General features: G+C 37.1%; 1 protein-coding gene across 2 annotated transcripts in view; it reads left to right on the top strand.

The window, feature by feature from the left end:
* Positions 1-16,924, top strand: part of Yes1 (YES proto-oncogene 1, Src family tyrosine kinase) — a 71,668-nt gene extending 54,744 nt beyond the window's left edge. Inside the window, exons 11-13 of one of the 2 annotated variants that reach the window (XR_007589414.1) lie at positions 2,410-2,541; positions 14,434-14,744; positions 16,400-16,924. Coding sequence is in view for 1 of the 2 variants with exons in the window: in XM_050127260.1 (XP_049983217.1) it covers positions 2,410-2,541; positions 14,434-14,642 (341 nt within the window). In the remaining variant the exon portion in view is untranslated. Of the gene's footprint in view, positions 1-2,409; positions 2,542-14,433 lie in introns of both variants that reach the window. The other variant, XM_050127260.1, reaches the window with a different exon arrangement.
* The last annotated feature ends 984 nt before the right edge of the window (positions 16,925-17,908 follow it).

The following is a 17,908-nucleotide window of genomic DNA, read 5'->3' on the forward strand; positions in this document are numbered from 1 at the left end:
GGGAGGGAGGGGGAAAGACTTCTAGATTGCTTCAGAGGACTCAGAACCATTGATATTATTCATACAATTATATACAATAAATAATACTTTGGCTGTTTAATAGCTAATTCCTAAAGAAGAACTTGACGAGATACTTTTGTATTATAAATATAGCAGATAAAATGTCCTTGGTACTTCCTTTAGGATGGCAGCAGTAAATTTTATTTATTCTTTGTGTTTTCATGTGTGTTTGTGTTTGGGAGTAGACACACACATGACACAGCAAACACCCAAAGGTCAGAGGACAACTTTGGGTATTACTCTCCCATCTTGAGATTGGGTTCTTATTTCCCAGGATAAGTACCAGGTTTAGCTGCCTGCAAATGCCCTGACATTTTTCTGTTTCCACTTACCTTCTCATTGTAAAAGCACTGGAGTCATAGACACAAGTTACATGGGTTCTGGAAATCAAAACTCAGATTCATAGGGGCAGCAAGCACTTAACACACTGAGCTATCGCCCTTGTCCCAGATAAATGTTTTCTCATTTTTTTTTTTTAAACAAACTTGGTAAGTTGTTATTTAAACTATTTTCTTAGATTGGAGGTGGTTCCCAATTAAACATTCATTATCTCTTCCTACCCCAAGGAGACATCAGCAATGTCTAGAAACATTTTTGGTTTTCTAATTTGAGGGCTACTGTCAGCATCTGATGGGTAGAGGCTAAGATACTGATAATCATGCTGTAACATACAGCGTAATAATCACGCGTTCACAAAACAATTCCATCCCAGAATAGTTATCATTGCCAAAGTAGAAAGCCCGTGATTTAGCTACAGTTTAAAAAAAAAAAAAAAAAGATTTATTTTATTTTATATGTGGGGGTCTTTTGCTTGCATGTAGTACCTATGGAGACCAGAAGAGGGTGTCATATCCCCTAGAACTGGAGTGAGAGATGTTAACTGCTGAGTCACCTCACCATCCTTCCACTTCTTTTCTGTCTCTGCCTCTATATATACTTACCTCTAACTAGTCATACATTCTTGTAGTCCTTACTTAGAAAATCCTAACCATTTGTTAAAGGCTAAATTTATCTGCCACTCTTTAATGAAGCCTTGTTATTGTAAAAGTTGAACTGTTTTCATACTTGAGAACTACTTTAAAACATATATGTATATATATATATACATACACACACGTATATAATCACTTTGAGTATATACAGCACTTAAAATTTTACTAGCATAAATACACAAATTTCATGAAAGTTGTGTTTTTGTATTTATATTAATTAGCAAAATGCTTGTATATTAAAGTCATAGACTAAATATTTTTATAAGTTAACATATATTTTAAACATGCTGACACAAGGGATGGTACAATGGCTCAGCTGACAAATGTGCTAGTTACTCAAACCTGGTGACCCTTAAAGGTAGAAAGAGAGATCCGCTCCTCAGAGTTGTTCTCTGACCTCCACACAAGTGGCAAGGCACATGAGAATGCACACAGACACACAATAAAAAATGTGATAGCACAATAAAAGCTTCTGTAAAGATAGCACAGAAGTACAGAAAAGATTATGAGCCAGTAGCCATTAGACTGAGATTAGGTCTTCAACCATAAATGGCTACAGCCTCTGGACATCAAGTGAATTTAAAGTTGTATATTTTATAATAGTGTAGTGTCTCATGTCTCTAAACCTAGCAGTTGGAAATTAGAGGCAGAAGGATCAGAAGTTCATGGTCATTCTCTAATAGATAGCATGTTAGAGAACAACTGACCCTTTCTTAAAAAGCCATACAGAGGGAGAAAGGGATGCATGCATGAAGTTTTCATCTTTGTTCATTACTTATTTTACATATACAGACACACACAAAACAGCAGATTGAGCAAAAGTTTGTAATCCTAGTTTGCAGGAGGCTGACATAGGATTGTAAGAATTTTTTTTCTTTCAAGACAGGGTTTCTCTGTGTATCCCTGACTGTACTGGAACTTGCTTTGTAGATTAGGCTGCTCTTGAACTCAGAGATCACCTGCCTCTGCTTCCTGTCTACTGGGATTAAAGTATGCACTATCATGCCTGCCTGGCCACGATTATGAGAATTTAAATACAGCAAGATCAGAATCGCATGTGCTCTTGCTCCATGTTTCCAATATTATAATCCATGTTTTTGTCTTATTAAACATTCTACTGCTGTCTTATTGGATCATGTTCTATTCCCACTAGCAATGTTTTATATCATTAAATATAAGAAAAAAACAGATTTAACATAGAAATTTAAAGTCAATGAAATTTTCCACATATTTTCTATGTTTGAAGACAAACTTATGATACCAAAAATTGGGATATTGATAGAGATTAGACTTTTGACCTTACATTTACACAAATAGGCTCTTTTAAAACATTTAAGATTGCCAACATTATTTTTAGGTGCAAAATTTCCAATCAAATGGACAGCGCCTGAGGCTGCCTTGTATGGTCGGTTTACTATAAAGTCAGATGTGTGGTCATTTGGAATACTACAGACAGAATTGGTAACAAAGGGGAGAGTACCATATCCAGGTAAGCTTCTGTTTTTCTAATTTTTTCGTTATCTCAACATAGACTTTAATGAGGGGTACACTTAGCAAACATGTAAGGGAGAGAGACTATTTCTTCTTTCCTACCCATTTATTTTGGCACTGGATATGTAGCAATTCATGAGGTCTGGAATCCTTGAGCAAGCACAGGAGGTGTGTCCTACATTCACTTCAGTTTTCTCCTCTAAGATGTTTTCCAAAAACGCCTTTTATATCTGTTCTCTCACATCAGAAGCATATCTTAAATATCCTAGGTTATATCTGCCCCCCCCCAAGTAATTCTTTCCTAGAAGTGTGATATTCTAGACTCAAAAGATTGTTTTGAGAAGCATTGTACCCTCTTTAGTAATAAGAGAAAAAAAACAAACTATTTTACTCTAAAAGTTAAGACATTGATACAGGTTTTTGGGAGCCAGAAGAAATTTTAGCCTAATTGATATTCAGCTATAATTGAATATTATTACTTCAACCTGTTACCTCTCAAACATGCCCACTGAAGTGAAGTATCCTAACAGTTGAAGAGTGTGAAAACATAGAAAATACAATTTTTGGAAAGAATTGCTATAATGATCTTCTCTTACATGCCATTCCTTAATACTTGCAGATGTAGAGCTGTGTTGTCACATTCTCTGATTCACATCCCTTCATTATGTGTTGACACTTAACCCACACAAGTTCTCCTCACCTAATGGTCATTCCTTATCACTCTGTCCAGTAAGACTCCACTCCTGTCTTAATTCATGGTAATGTTTTATTTACTAAAATTTTTATTATATTCCTATGATGATATTTTATTTGAGTTTTAATGAATAACGCTCGCCTAAAGGTCAGAGTGCAGAACTAAGCCACTAGAGGCCCAGCAGTGGTGGCATACACCTTTATTCCCAGGACTCAGGGAGACAGAGGCAGAGGGATCTCTGTGAGTTCAAGGCCAGCCTTGGCTATACTAGATTGATCCAGTCTCAAAGAGAAATAGAAATAGGTAGTGTTGGCTCACACCTTTAATCCCAGTACATGGAAGTCACATGCCTTTAATCCCAGTACTAGGGAGGTAGAGACAGGAAGGTATAACACAATTAATAAAAACCCAGAGACAGATATTGGGGTGTTGGCCTCTAGCGTCCAAACACCGAGAAGGAGTCGCCCCCAGAGAACATCTCACACACCACAGCCGATGCAAAAGCATGAGGATTTTATTAATTTTGACATGACAGGGTCCCCCAGCATTCGGGAAGCCGAGGGACCTCGAATAGCTGGTACAGTCTACTTTTAAAGGGGCCACAGAAGCAAGGGGGGGTTGTTCTTTGACTATTCTGATTGGCTTATTTGAAAGGGCTATTACCAATAATTGACTGGAGAGCTGTTGCCAGATCAGATGAGGTAAGAGGTCATTTTGACCCCGTTTCCCAGGGGACTGAATCAAAACATACATATATGGGTAATTGTTCAGGAACTGAGTACATGCGAGTGTAGCTGTTAGGTCCTTGGTTCCCAGGGGAGGAGGGGAAGCACTATGGCACAGAGGCTGAGAGGATTCAGAATTGTCCAAAATGGCTTCAGGATTGTCTTAAAGTCTTACAGGGGTTCTGTAAGGTCAGAAAAGCAAAACAGTATGAGACAGGACCGCCCTCTTGGTCTGAGAGTTCAGTAGAGGTAAAAGGTAGTCTCTTTAGTAACTGGCTGTTCTGCTTCTCTGATCTCTCACCTTTTACCCCCTAATATCTGACTCTGGGTTCTTAGTAAGAAAAATTAGAATTTTGCTACACACACACCTCTCTCCAACCATCCATAACACTCTTCTTTCTACCTCCCTAGTGCTGGGATTAAAGGCATGTGATCCCAAGTGCTGGTGTCACGTTTGTGTGAGCTCTTTCTTTTTTAGACACAGTCAATCTCACGTAGTTCAGGGTGGCCTTGAACTCACAGAGATCCATCTGCCTGGGATTAAAGGTGTTTGCCACCACTGCCTAGCCTCTGTGACTATTCAGTGGCATTGCTCTGCCACCCTGATCTTCAGGCAAGCTTTATTTGTTAGGCTACAAACAAAATATCACTACAGTAGTATCTGCCCTGGAGTGTGGTTGATACACAAAGTGACACTCCATAGAGAAAACTGGTGTTTCTCTTTATTTTTAGGTCTTCAGTTGAAAATACCTTATTGATTAGAGGTGGAATGGCCCTCTCTACTTTTTCCTTTTAGGGACCCCCGTCTGTCTTGAACTTGTGAAAATCTTGCATGTTACCTCAGTCTCTGAGTGCGTATGTGCATCAGTCCTATTGTGTCTGGAAGACCGTTTCCTTGGAGTCGACTATCTCCTCTAGCTTTTACAATTCTTTTTTTTTCTGTTGAGTATTTTCTTTATTTTCCTTTTTAAATTTTATTTTATATTTCATCCACAGTTCTTCCATTCTCCCCCAGCTCCCTGGTTTATACAATCTTTCTTCTTCCTTTTCCACATCAATTCCTGAACCTTAAGGGGAGGGCTTTAATGAAGGCATCGCATTTAGGACTGAATTTTCTAAAATATCTCAATCTCTGTACATTTTCCGGTTGTGGGACTCTGTTAATTCCAATGCAAGAAGAAATATCTCTTAAATGGCCTAAGTGAGATGCTGATCTATGGGTATAGTACTATATCATTAGATGACTATGTTCCTTTAGCCAAATAATAATAGAAGTTTTCCCCCTAGGCCTATGGCTTTTCTAGTCTTAGTTTCTTGGCCACTTTAATAGTGTCAGGTATGGGTTCCATCTCATAGAGTGTGCCTTAAATCCGCGCAAAAAGTGTTTATCCCCATAACATTTGTGATACTGTTGCACCAGTGTGTCTTCAGGCAGGTTGCAATTGTAGGTAGTTGGGTGACATTGATGACCTTTCTCTTCTGGCACATGCAGAGTAGCTTCCAGCACTTTGAAAGTAGGGGTAAAGCTTCTAGTTAGGCGCCAGATTCTCTGTATTCAATGTCATAAGTTTTTCTTTAGCAATAGGCCTTTACCATCAGGTTGTAGAAGACAACCAATAGCCTTGGCAGTAGTAGCCTGTGATGTTTGGCAGTAGTGTTTCTATGGGACCCCTTTGGCCAACATCAATATTCCTGGCACTAGTGATTTTACTTGGTAGTATAAATTGTTTAGTTGGGATACTCTCTCCCTAATATTCAGTGACTACTTAGTTTTTGTTTTGAAGACCGCAATTCATATACCTACAGACACCTGATTTCTGACAAAGAAGCCAAAGTACATACTGGAGAAAAGGCAGCATCTCCAACAAATGGCACTGGTCAAACTGAATGACTCCATGTAGAAGAATCCAAATAAATCCAAACATATCACCTTGTATAAAACTCCAGATGGATCAAGGATCTCAACAGAATATCAGATACCTTCAGTCTGATGGAATAGAAAGTAGGGGGAAGGTTTGAAGTCATTGGCACAGGAAAAGACTTCTAAATAGGGCAGCCATAGCATAACCACTAAGAACAACAAATAATAAATGGGATCTCATGAATCTGAAAAGCTTGTATACAGCAAGGACACAATATTCCTTTTAATACATATATATATATATTTGTTCTTCTTATACTATGTTCTCTCATGGCTTGAGTAGTTTCCATCTGTGTTCTTGTCATTTCTCACTTTAAACCTTAACAGTACCTAAAACTGCCTTCCTCTCCTCACCACAATTTTGTGTGCCCCTTGTCTGACTCCTACTCTGCATCTTTCAATCTTTTTCTACTCTAGCTTTAACAAGATCTTTAATGTTTTGGTACCAACTTTGCCAGATCCTCATCCTCTTCATGAAAGCCCTCTTAAATTTTACAGTCAAGCAGTATGAGTACTCCCTTGGGTGTATCTTATCCTTTGTCCTTCTTTTATTACTACTTAATCATAATGCTGGATAAAATCTAGTTCTATCCTCTCTGTATCGGCAAATATAGCCAGAAAGGTGAAAAAACAGTTGTATTGAATCATTTCACTTTGAAGTTTTACTCGTGGTGTGCTTTTAGTTTGGCCACAATAGAGAATTTAATATCTACTATTTCACTACAGACAATCGCAGAATTAGATAGATACATAATACAGTTGTTTTTATGTTTCACAGCCACCAAGGAAGAATACCGGCTTTTTTTTTTAATGACACCTATGTTAATAATATGTTTCTTCTTAACATTTTCTAAGTGCGTGTAGAAGGAGCTGCAGGCCACTTCCCATTGCCCAGGTCCCGGCCGCCGTCTACCTTTACCAAAACAGTTACGTGGAAACTGTATTCACTGCCTGGCCCATTTAGCTCTAGCCTCTTATTCTCACATCTTGATTAACCCATCTCTAATAATCTGTGTAGCACCAAGAGGTGGTAGCTTACCAGGAAAGATTCTAGCCTACATCCGTCTTGGGTCGAAGAATCATGGCGTCTGACTCACTTTCTTTCTTCCCAGCATTCTGTTCTGTCTACTCCATCCACCTATGTTCTGACCTATCAGGCCAAGCAGTTTCTTTATTAATTAACCAATGAAAGCAACACATATAAAGAAGATACTCCTACCTCAAGTGGGAATATTGATGAAGTTTAAATGAAGACATCAACTTTGTTTTGGGGAGTTTTTGTTTGTTTGTTTGTTTTTCTGAACAAAGGAGAAAGAAGTACAGGTGCTCCCAAAAAGGAAGCTCCTAAAAAAATAACTCCAAAAATCTGCATTAAAAAAAATCCCTTTAGGCTTTTTCCAGTAGGTTCTCCTAACCTTCATCTATAGAGGTAAAGGCTATGGTAGGATATTTAACAGAAAACAGGCACTCAAGGTCTGAAAGCTGGGCTGAGCTAAAAGAAAAGAGTGCTAGAGAGTTCCTGCCTAGCCAAAATGAACATTCAGGAACATTTTAGGCTTTTTGTTGAGATCCTAAAAGGCAATGTGTCACAACTCTAGAGGTGGTGGATCCAAGGGGAATGGAGCCAGTACTAAAGTCTCATGTCAACTTTATTCAGCACCACAGACAATTTGTACACTGTGGCTTAATAAAGGTCACATGAGTAAAATTCTCATGAGTTCAAGCTGTATAAAATTTCCATAGAGGCATGGTTTAAATATTTAATTAAATAACAACAGCAAGCAATAATGAGTTATCTGAAGTAAACTCTCTCTTGTGCTACACCTGACAGGCGCAAACCCAGGAGTAGCACAAAAACATATTCCAAGAATAATTTTGTTTTTGAAGAAACTGAGGTCACAAGACTCAGAATTCTCCTCACATAACTCCATTCCTGGACTGTGTTCTAACAGCAGTGCTCTAGTAGGAAAGGCAAAACTAAAGAAAATCTAAAGCCAAGTCTTGCCAAGTAAGAACTAGGTGATTTGACAGTACGTTTACTGTCAAAACAAAACAACAACAACAAAAAACAACCTAATGTCTTGAAGAAAAAGAAATAATCTATAATGTGTGATTCAGAATGTTAACATAAAGTAGATCTATGTTTTCTGTAAAAGGAAAATAAAGCTGCAATTATTTAGTGCAGTGGTTCTCAACCTTGCTAATGCAGTGACCCTTTAGTACAGTTCCTCATGTTGTCGTGACCCCCCAACCATAAAATTATTTTATTGCTACTTCATAACTATAATTTTGCTACTGTTGTGAATTGTAATATAAATATATGATATGTAGGATTTCTGATATGTGACCCCTATGAAAGGATCTGAGAACTGCTGATTTCGGGGTGGGGAGATGAGCCATGTCTTAATTATTGTTCTATTACTATGAAGAGACAGCATGACCAAGGCAACTCTTATAAAAGAAGGCACTTAAGTGGGGGCTTACTTAAAGTTTTAGAGGGTTAGTCCATGGTTATCATGACAGGAAGCAGACAGGTCTGGCGCAGGAGCAATAGCTGAGAACTTTACATCTGAGCATCAGGCCGAGAGACATTAGGTTTGGCTTTTGAAACCTGATAGCCCATTTCCAGTGACACAGTCCCTTCGACAGGGCCATACCTTCTAATCCTTTTCAAACACTCCAGTTAACTGGTGACAAGTGTTCCAATATTTTAAGCTATGGAGGTCATTCTCATCCAAACTGCCACAAACCAGGTGTGGTAGTGCATGTTCTAATCCCAGCAGTTGAGAAGCAGAAATAGGTCGATATTTGTGAGTTCCAGGCCAGCAGAGTACACAGTAAGACCATGTCTCCAAAATATAAATAAGTAAATATATGACTCATTCAGGAATTGAAAATTGCTAGGTCCTAAAGTGAGCCCCAGTCATAAACTAACTAAAGAACTTCAAATAAGCACTTTGTGTGTGTGTGTGTGTGTGTGTGTGTGTGTGTGTGTACGCATAGGTGTATGGTGTATGTATGTGTGTAGGGTATAAGTGCATGGTATGTTTGTAGAGTATGTGCACATGGTGTATATGTGTGTGCATACACACACGTGTGTGTGTGTGTTGTCTGAGTCAGGGCATCCTTTTGTCACCCAAGCTTTCCTTGATCTTGCTATTTAAAATAGGTAGGCTAGCCTCAAACTTGAAGTGATCTCTTCCTGTCTCAGCCTCTAAACTGCTGGTCCTATAGGTGTACATGACCAAAGTTAACAATACTTGAAAGAAGTGGTTAGCAAAATAATAAGAAAAACTGGAGAATTTCAGTGGAATTGGAATCTATAAATGAAATAATCAAAGCTGGATGTGGCAATGCACACTTGTAGTCCCAGCAATTAGGAGGCTACAGCAGAAGGATTAAAGTTCAAGGCCACCCTGGGCTGTTTAAAAAGACCCTATCTCTAATAAGTAAATATCATGTAAGAGCTGTAAAACATGGAAGACAAAATTAGTGGATTCATAGGTTCATTATTAGAAGAATTCTCAGGACAGTGTTTAGATTAAATGCCTAGGGATGTGTGGGGATAGACAGTATGAACTAAGTGGAACACAGTGGAAAGGTCTAGTTTCTCTGTACCTGGAGTCCTAGGAAATGGGAGAGTGGAACAGTAATAAGTATTACTAGGAAAGGACTAGCCAGAAAATAGCTTTTCTTTAAAAATAGTTTTTGTTAACTCTAAACTTGAAGCAGGATAAAGGAAATTCGGTGTACTTCAATCAGGTATAGCATTTCTAGCATTACCACACTATAAAAATCAAAGCCAAATAGCCACAGGGAGTTGGTATATACTTGCCTTTTCCTCACTGCATACAGAAGCTGGAAACAGGTGAAATATCGTTAGTCTTCCTTCCCTTTCCTCCCTCCCTCCTTTATTTGTGTGTGTGTGTATGTGTGTGTGTGTGTGCGCACGTGCATGCGCGCACATGCACGCACATCTGTGGAAAGATCAGAGGACAACCTGTAAGAGTTAGCTCTGTCTACAGTATAGATTCTGGTGCTCAAACTCAAGTCACCAGATTTGGTAGCAAAGCACCTTTACCTGTTAAGCCACCCTGGCAAAAATTATGCTTTTAAAGTACTTTGGAAAAAATTTTTAGAAAACACCAGTATTGTCTTACCACATCTAAAAATAAATTCAATGGGGCTGGAGTGACCACTCAGTACCCTTCAAGAGGACCTGCATTCCATTCCCAACACCCACATGGTGACTGACAACCTCCCATAACTAGTTCCAGGGGAAGCAGCATCCTACTCTGGATTTTGTGCATATTACATGCATGTGGTACATGGGCATATATGCAAGCAAAACCACCTGTATGCTTTAAATTAAAAAAAAAAGAGTAAAGAGGAAAAAATAAATTTCATGATAGTAACACAAAGGTCACAGGGTGTAAAATAGTAGTAGGAGATAGTTCTGACCTTCTGTTAATACTTACAGATTATAAAAATACTCCTTTCAAGTAAAGTAAAAGCCCCGGAAAAGCATATTGCAATTGCAGTAGAATGTGGCTCAGTAGAAGACTGTGCAGTGTAGAATGCTCACTTAACATGCACTTAGCCATGGGTTTGATCCCTAGCACAAAAAAACAAAATCCAGTAGAATGTAATGATGAAGTGATTTTTTAAATCAAAATAAAAAGAGGACAAAAGAATAGATGGGGAAAATAGCAAGTAAATGGGATGATAAACCTAGCAGTAGTAGATACTTTAACCCCAGCACTCAGGAGGCGGAGACAGGTGGTTCTCTTGAGTTTGAGGCCAGCCTGGTCTACACAGTGAGTACTAGGATAGCCAGGGCTACACAGAGAAACCAGATCTCAGAAAAAGAGGAGGAGAGAGGGTGGAGAGAAGGAACAGGAATAGTTAAACCTTTACCCATAATTACATTGTGTGTAAATGTACTGAATATTTCAGTTAAAAGATAAAAACCAGATTTTAAAAATATGCATAAACACATACCTCTAATACACTTTGATTACTCCTCATATTTCTTTTGAGGCAAAGTCTTTCATTGGACCTAAGGCTCATATTATTTTTTTCCTTTTGGCTAAGCTAGAAATGAGCAGACCCCAGAAATCCTTCTGTTTCTGCCTCACCCCTCATCCCTGCCCTTGGAGGTGGTACAAGTACGCTTTGGCTACCCAGTTTATTACATGAATGCTGGAATCCCAATTATGGATGGTCCTCATGACTTTGTAGTGCTCTTAACCATTGAGCTATCATTCCAGCTCCTATAGTAAGTACTATTTTTAAGAGATTCACCTTAAATATATAAGCTGTAAAAAAAGATTAAAATTTAGAGATTGGAAGGAGATGTACTATGCAAAATATCAGCCAAAAGAAAACCTGTACAGCTGTGAGCTTCAAGGCAAGAAATACTACAAAAATGAGACAAAGTTCAATGAATATTGATAAAAGAAAGGGTCAGTTGAACAGGGAAACATAAAAGTCCAAATGTTTAACTAACTACATGTCTGTAAATATACAATGCATAAGTAAACATTCAAATAAGCAGGATATAAACAGTTTGTAGATTTTTTTTCTTTTGGCAGAGGAAGTACTAGGGATTGGACCTAGGGCCAGGTATGCGCTAAGCCAGCACTCTCCCACTGAGCTACCATTTGAGCCCCCAGATTCCCAAGCTTCAAAACAGTTAAAGATTATATATTGTCCATCTTTGATTACTGAAGAGGATTAACATATAGCATCAACCAACTACTATTATTTTACCAAAATAACGCCAACAAATATAAGCAATAATGAAATACTTCATTGACAGAGTGCAAAGCCATTATTACTATCTGTTTTAAGTATGAAGTGTTACAGTCTTTCATCTTCTTATTGAAGAGCAGGCATGAAAGAAATGACTTCCTGCCATACTCCAGAGTTAATGTCTTACTCAGAATCTTAGAAGTGCTTCTGAGGAAGTGATTATTTTTCTGAAGATTGAGGGGAGGTCATTTCTGCCATGCTTTACTTTTAAATTTGTTACCATAAAACTGAATAGTTCTGATTATCAAAAAATTCTAAAGGGTCAAATCTTGAATGAAATTTATTAGGAATGAGGACTGAAGTATAATTCAGTAGTAGAGCATGTGTTTAGTATACATAAGACCCTGGGTTCAGAGACTGGAGGGAGAGCTTAACAGTGGTTAAGAGTGCACTACTCTGACAGAGAACTGGAGCTCATATCCAGCTCCCACTGCCTATAAGTTCAGCTCCAAGAGTGCCAATGCCCCTTATATACTCTGCAAGTTCTTGTTCTTTGCCTCTCTTCTTCTCCCCATCCTTTCCTCTTCCCCTCTTCTCCCATACACACACACACACACACACACACACACACACACACACACACACACACACTTACACACAACAAATCTTGTAAAAGTATAAGGCCCTGGGTTCAATCTCCAGTACCCCCACCCCCCAAAAGGAGAAGTGATTGGTACTTAAAGTTGGTATTGTAAGTTTAGGCTTATTTAGACTAATTAATGTTAGTCTCTTAACTACAAAAGCTGTAGGCATATGTGATCAATAGCAAAAGGTTTCCAGTTGAAAGACCCTCAGAGAGGACCTTCCCTCAGGAGGAGACCCCTGAACCCAAGGAACAATCCGAGACCACTGGCTGCAAACTGCAAGAGGTTATTTATTGAGAGTACACAGGTACTTGTGGGCGTCAGAGTCTCTTTGGAAGACTTGCACACCCTCAGGCTGGACAGGGGGTCTTTTATATGGAAACGGGCCGCAGAAGCATGCATGGTTACAGGGATTCCATTGGTCAGTTCGGATGAGGCGATAGGTTCACTTGGGGACAAGCTCCTCGGGGACATGAAGATATGTTAATAGCTGACTTGGCTCTATCTAGGGCACATGTAGTTTTCCCAGAACTTTTAGTTCCCCTCCTAGGCCTGATGTCTGACCATAGATATCCTGTTTGGCAGCCTAGGAGTACCGACTTTACCTTGAACTTATACTCGTTTGTGTGAAAGCCTTGCAAAATGGCATTACAGCAGCTAAGCTGGGGTCTTTCACAGTTACAGTATGGTTTCATTGAATGTTAAATAGTCATTTTTGCATGTGTCTAACAACTTCTGGCTTTATTTCTGTAGCAGAAAATATATTGGATTTCACTAAAAAGTGATATGTTCTTTGATGAAAACATTCTCTTTCAATTTTTAAGACTTAAGTATTTTGAGGAATCAGTTATTCTTTAGAAGGTCATAAATAAAAATGGAAATAGATTTTTTATCGTATTCCATAGGTTTTTTTTTTTTTATCATATTCCATTGTTTTTAAGCAGTCATAGTCAGTGAACAATCTCACTGCTGGTAAGGGTAAGGCTGGCAGTGAAGGTGATAATGGGATGTGGGAAAGAGTCAAGGTTTTGCTGGCTTGACAAATGTATTAGTTGTTTTATATGTAGCTAGAATAAAACACCTGAGTTAAGGAGGGAGGGAGGGAGGGCTTATTTTAGCTCACAGTTGAAGGTACTATCCTATCATAGAAATGAGTCATAACTGTAGAAGTGTAACATTGTGTCTAGTCAAGAAGCAAAGAGAGATGAATGCCAGTGTTCAGCTTTCTTCTTTATATTCAGTCCAAGACCCCAGCTCATAGAATGGTACTACTGACAGTTAAGTGGGTCTTCCCACCTCAAATAACCTACCCTAGATAATCCTTCTTAGGTATTTCTAGAGGCTATCTTAATCTAGATAATCCTTGACAGCCATGCTCAGACATTTTCTCCTAGATGATTATACCATCACAGTGAGTCATTGTCTAGAAGAGAAATTTAGGAAGAGTCCACTTGTTAGCTTGGGACAGTGCACATGGGAAGGAACTTAAAAAAGAATAGAAGAAATTGAATTGTGTAATAAGACAAATCCAAATATGTGATAATAGATAAGGAAACTCAGAGTAGTGAAATAGTTATGTGGTTAGTATACACAAAAATAAAGCTAGAATTCTCTCCTAATTTAGTTTCAATTCCTTATTAAAGTTGGGGTTATTAAATGGTAATAGAAAATACCAATCACCCTAAATTCTCAGTCAAATTTAGTTGGCACTTGAAGATACTGTGTTACAAGTAAAAGTTTAAGTGGAATGAATAATTGGTCATATATTAAAATATAAATTATCTCTGGGCAGTGGTAGCACACTCCTTTAATCCCAGTACTCAGGAGACAGAGACAGGCGGATCTCTGCCAATCTGGTCAACAAGAGCTAGTTCCAGTTACAGAGTTACAGAGAAACCCTATCTCGGGGGAAAAATATAAATATACACACACACACACACACACACACACACACATATAAATGATTATCCATATAATCATTTCTCGGCTTTTCTTTGTATAAATTGATATTTAAATTTTATTCTATTCTCTGTTGAAAATGTCTTTTCACTAGATAAACTTAGTATGTCTTTAGTTATTGGCTAGGACATTTAATCTGTTTTGCTATTTGTGGCTAGGACCTTTATTTTTAACGTTTGAATCTTAACATTAGGTATGGTAAACCGTGAAGTACTGGAACAAGTGGAGCGAGGGTACAGGATGCCTTGCCCTCAGGGCTGTCCAGAATCCCTCCATGACTTGATGAATCTTTGTTGGAAGAAGGACCCTGATGAGAGACCCACATTTGAATATATTCAGTCCTTCTTGGAAGATTACTTCACTGCTACAGAGCCACAATACCAACCAGGAGAAAATTTATAATCCAAGTAACCTGTGTGTGCAGATCTTCCAAAACATAAAGACCTTTGGGAGTTTGTCACGCACGGGAATAAGAAGATACCTTTCACTCTGCATGTTTCTATGGTAAACTGGAATTCCAGATAATGGTTGCACAAAACAGTTTTCCCCCCAAGTGTTAAACACTAAAGTACCAATGATATATCTTATAACTTACTTCATGGTCCAAAGAGCGTCAAGCTAAGATAATGTGACTATGTTGGGATAGCATGGTAAGAAAGAGCAACAAGACTACTGTTTACTAGTCACTTTCCTTCCTTCCCAAAACTAGGAGAAAACTATTTATTGATGTGGACAAAATTTGAGCTCTTACACCATATTAAAATTTAAAATCAAAGAATTCTATGGGACCAAATAATTCCATTCCAGTTTTTTTAAAAAAATCTCTCGCATTTTTTTTTTCAAAAGTTAGGTTTTTGTTTCGTTTTGTTTTTCTATTTGACAGTTGCCATGCAGTCTTAACACAGACCTCCTTTTGTGTGGAATGGGCCAAGTCTTCCAAAAGCAAAAAGGAGATTATAAACAAGATCAAACACTTGATTTAATGTTAGACCACAGCAATGGAATTTGGAAGCATAATACCCTATGTTCACACTTAGTTCATAGAACTGGAAAGTAGAGACAGCTTTTTTACTTTCGTCATTTTGAATTGTTCATAATGAAAGTACCCAGAATGTGAGCTTGTCATTTGCAAGGTTGTATTGATTGTCTTAAGGCAATGTACAATTGAAATTATATCCAGTTCCAGAGAAAATTCTTACTATTTACATAGCATAAAAATAAAAGCCCAGCATTTAAGCAGTCCATTTTAAAAAAATAGATGGAGCACTGTGAAGCGTTGTTAAGTGTGCTTTTATGGTGATTGACTCCACACATAAAAAACATCACTAGATCAGGGACTTGAATGCACTTTGTAAGTATAGAATAGGAGAGAGGAAAATGTATTTAAATAAGTATGAGAGAAGAAAATGTGAAAATTTTACAGATACTGGGGTGGGATGGAGTGTTTAATGTTGGTGTTGTGGAGTGACATCATGGCTTTGCTGGCACTCAGAGCTCCTCATTAGCTGTTTCTGAGACTTAAAAGTTATCAAGTATGACTGTAAAACTAATTTTTCTTAACATATATACTAAATAAGTTTTACAGCCTCAAAATAGTGAAGATAAGGCTTAACACTAATTTCAGTGACCCTATTTTATACAGAACCTTTTTAGAACTCAAATTTTCAAATTTCTGAAACTTCACTTACATTTCAAATATACTTGATGATTATAGTTTCCTTTCATAATATAATCAATTTGAGGAAGAATACATATCCTGAGTAATAGTAATTTAAAGAGGGGATTTTTGCCAGTTTAAAGTACAGAAGTAAAACTTTAAAAATGAGTTTTTCTAACTCAAATTATGAAGTATTAATTTGAATTGAGTAGTGCTAATGGTTTAAAGGTCTAGCAAGGAAAAAACTGAGTCTGGTAAATAAATTAAAAGTTGAATATTAATGTTTTTTTAAATGCTTTGTTTTATAGTTACACTTTAAAGCATTGTATCAAGTTCTTCTATTTTCAGCATATAATTTTAAATTTCTATCATTTTAATCACTAAATTTAAAGTTCTGTGCCATGGTAAATTATGTTCAAATTTAACTTTTTAAATGTGACAAGTGAACTTTATGCAAGTTGACTAAAAGTTCTATTTTTTTTTTCCCAATTAACCTATTCAGAGGATCTCCTGAGAAGAGTGTCGTCCTTATTTGCCCTGATGTCTGCAGTTTGTGTCATGAGTGTTTTAAAGGGCTTCATGTGATCTGTGGTATTGTAGTTTTTCTAAGCAGTCTTCAAAGGGTAAAGATGTTTATGTACTAATTCTGGTCAGAAAAATAAGGCAGGAAAAGTTGATGGCATTCTTTAGATTTTAAATGAATTGAATGAGGCAGTTCTTATAATAACACTTGTAAGAATACAACATTAACTTAATGTGTATTCAGTTTAAATTGTTACGTATTTTTAAATTGTCAAGAAAAGAAACAGTTTTGTACATTTGAAGATTTTTTTTCCCAACAGCTTTCATCTTTATTGTCTAAACTTGGAACTTTAACCCTTACCAAAAAAGAAAAGTTGGCAAAAACAGCCTTCTAGCACACTTTTTTAAAAATAAATAATGATAACCTAAGACTTAATATTTTTATAAAATGTTGTGATATTGTTTTGTGGATAATTGAAATAAAAATCTTTGTTGTATGCATCTATATATCTTTTCAGTTGCTCATTAACTTTGTAAATATTGATTATTCTGAATTTATTCTTCCATTGGAAAAATGTGGTTAGAAATTGTACATGCCAACCAACTAGAGTTAACATCAGTTTTTTCTTTCTTAAGTTCAGAACACTATTGAATTTATTTCACACGATTAATTTTCTGTGTATAGTAATGACATTTTCTAAAATTGTATCAGCAAATACAGCCACTGTGTCACATAGAGAAACCTGGGTGATTTAAGGGAAGGTATTTCCAACTATGAAGGAGTTAAATAGGATAGTCGCTTTGGCCACCAAGAACTTACTTTTCTAAAACTGTACAAAAGTCTCTGTGTTCTACAAACCTTTTTTCACAGGTTTAAGGAAAATAAAAATTTAAATGCCTGGTCAAAAGCTTTTGTGATTTTCAGTATTATAATTGTATTAACTATTTTTTACTACTACTTCATGTAAAATTGTTGCCCCCTTTCATTTCAAAAAAAAAAAAAAAAAGAAAAGAAAACCCAAATAGCAATCAGTACAATGCTTCCTTCAGTTTATTGTTGATGTAGTTTATTAACAATTCCCTAGAATGTTTGTCCAGCTGGGCATGTTGTACATGCTTCTAATCTCAGCATTTGGAAAACAGGAAGGCAAATCTCTTATTTCCAGGCCCAACCTGGTCTATGTAGACAGTTCCAGTTCAACCAGGGTTACACAGTTTACTTTTTTTTTTCTAGTTTGACGATTGACTTTTAGTGTTATATGTGCTTGATTAACATTTAAATTGTACATTTTACTTTGCCAAGTATATTTCTTTTTATGCTTAGGAAGCATTTTTCTGCCCCAATATTAAAAATTCATGCCACCTATTTTATAGTTTATGCTTTTTAAAAATATTTTTTTTAATTTATTTATTTATTATGTATACAATATTCTTTCTGCGTGTATGCCTGAAGGCCAGAAGAGGGCACCAGACCTCATTACAGATGGTT

This window comes from Alexandromys fortis, unplaced genomic scaffold (assembly GCF_014885135.2).
Source record: "Alexandromys fortis isolate MF-2015 unplaced genomic scaffold, M_Fortis_MF-2015_v1.1 scaffold_279, whole genome shotgun sequence".
Lineage (NCBI taxonomy): Eukaryota > Metazoa > Chordata > Mammalia > Rodentia > Cricetidae > Alexandromys > Alexandromys fortis.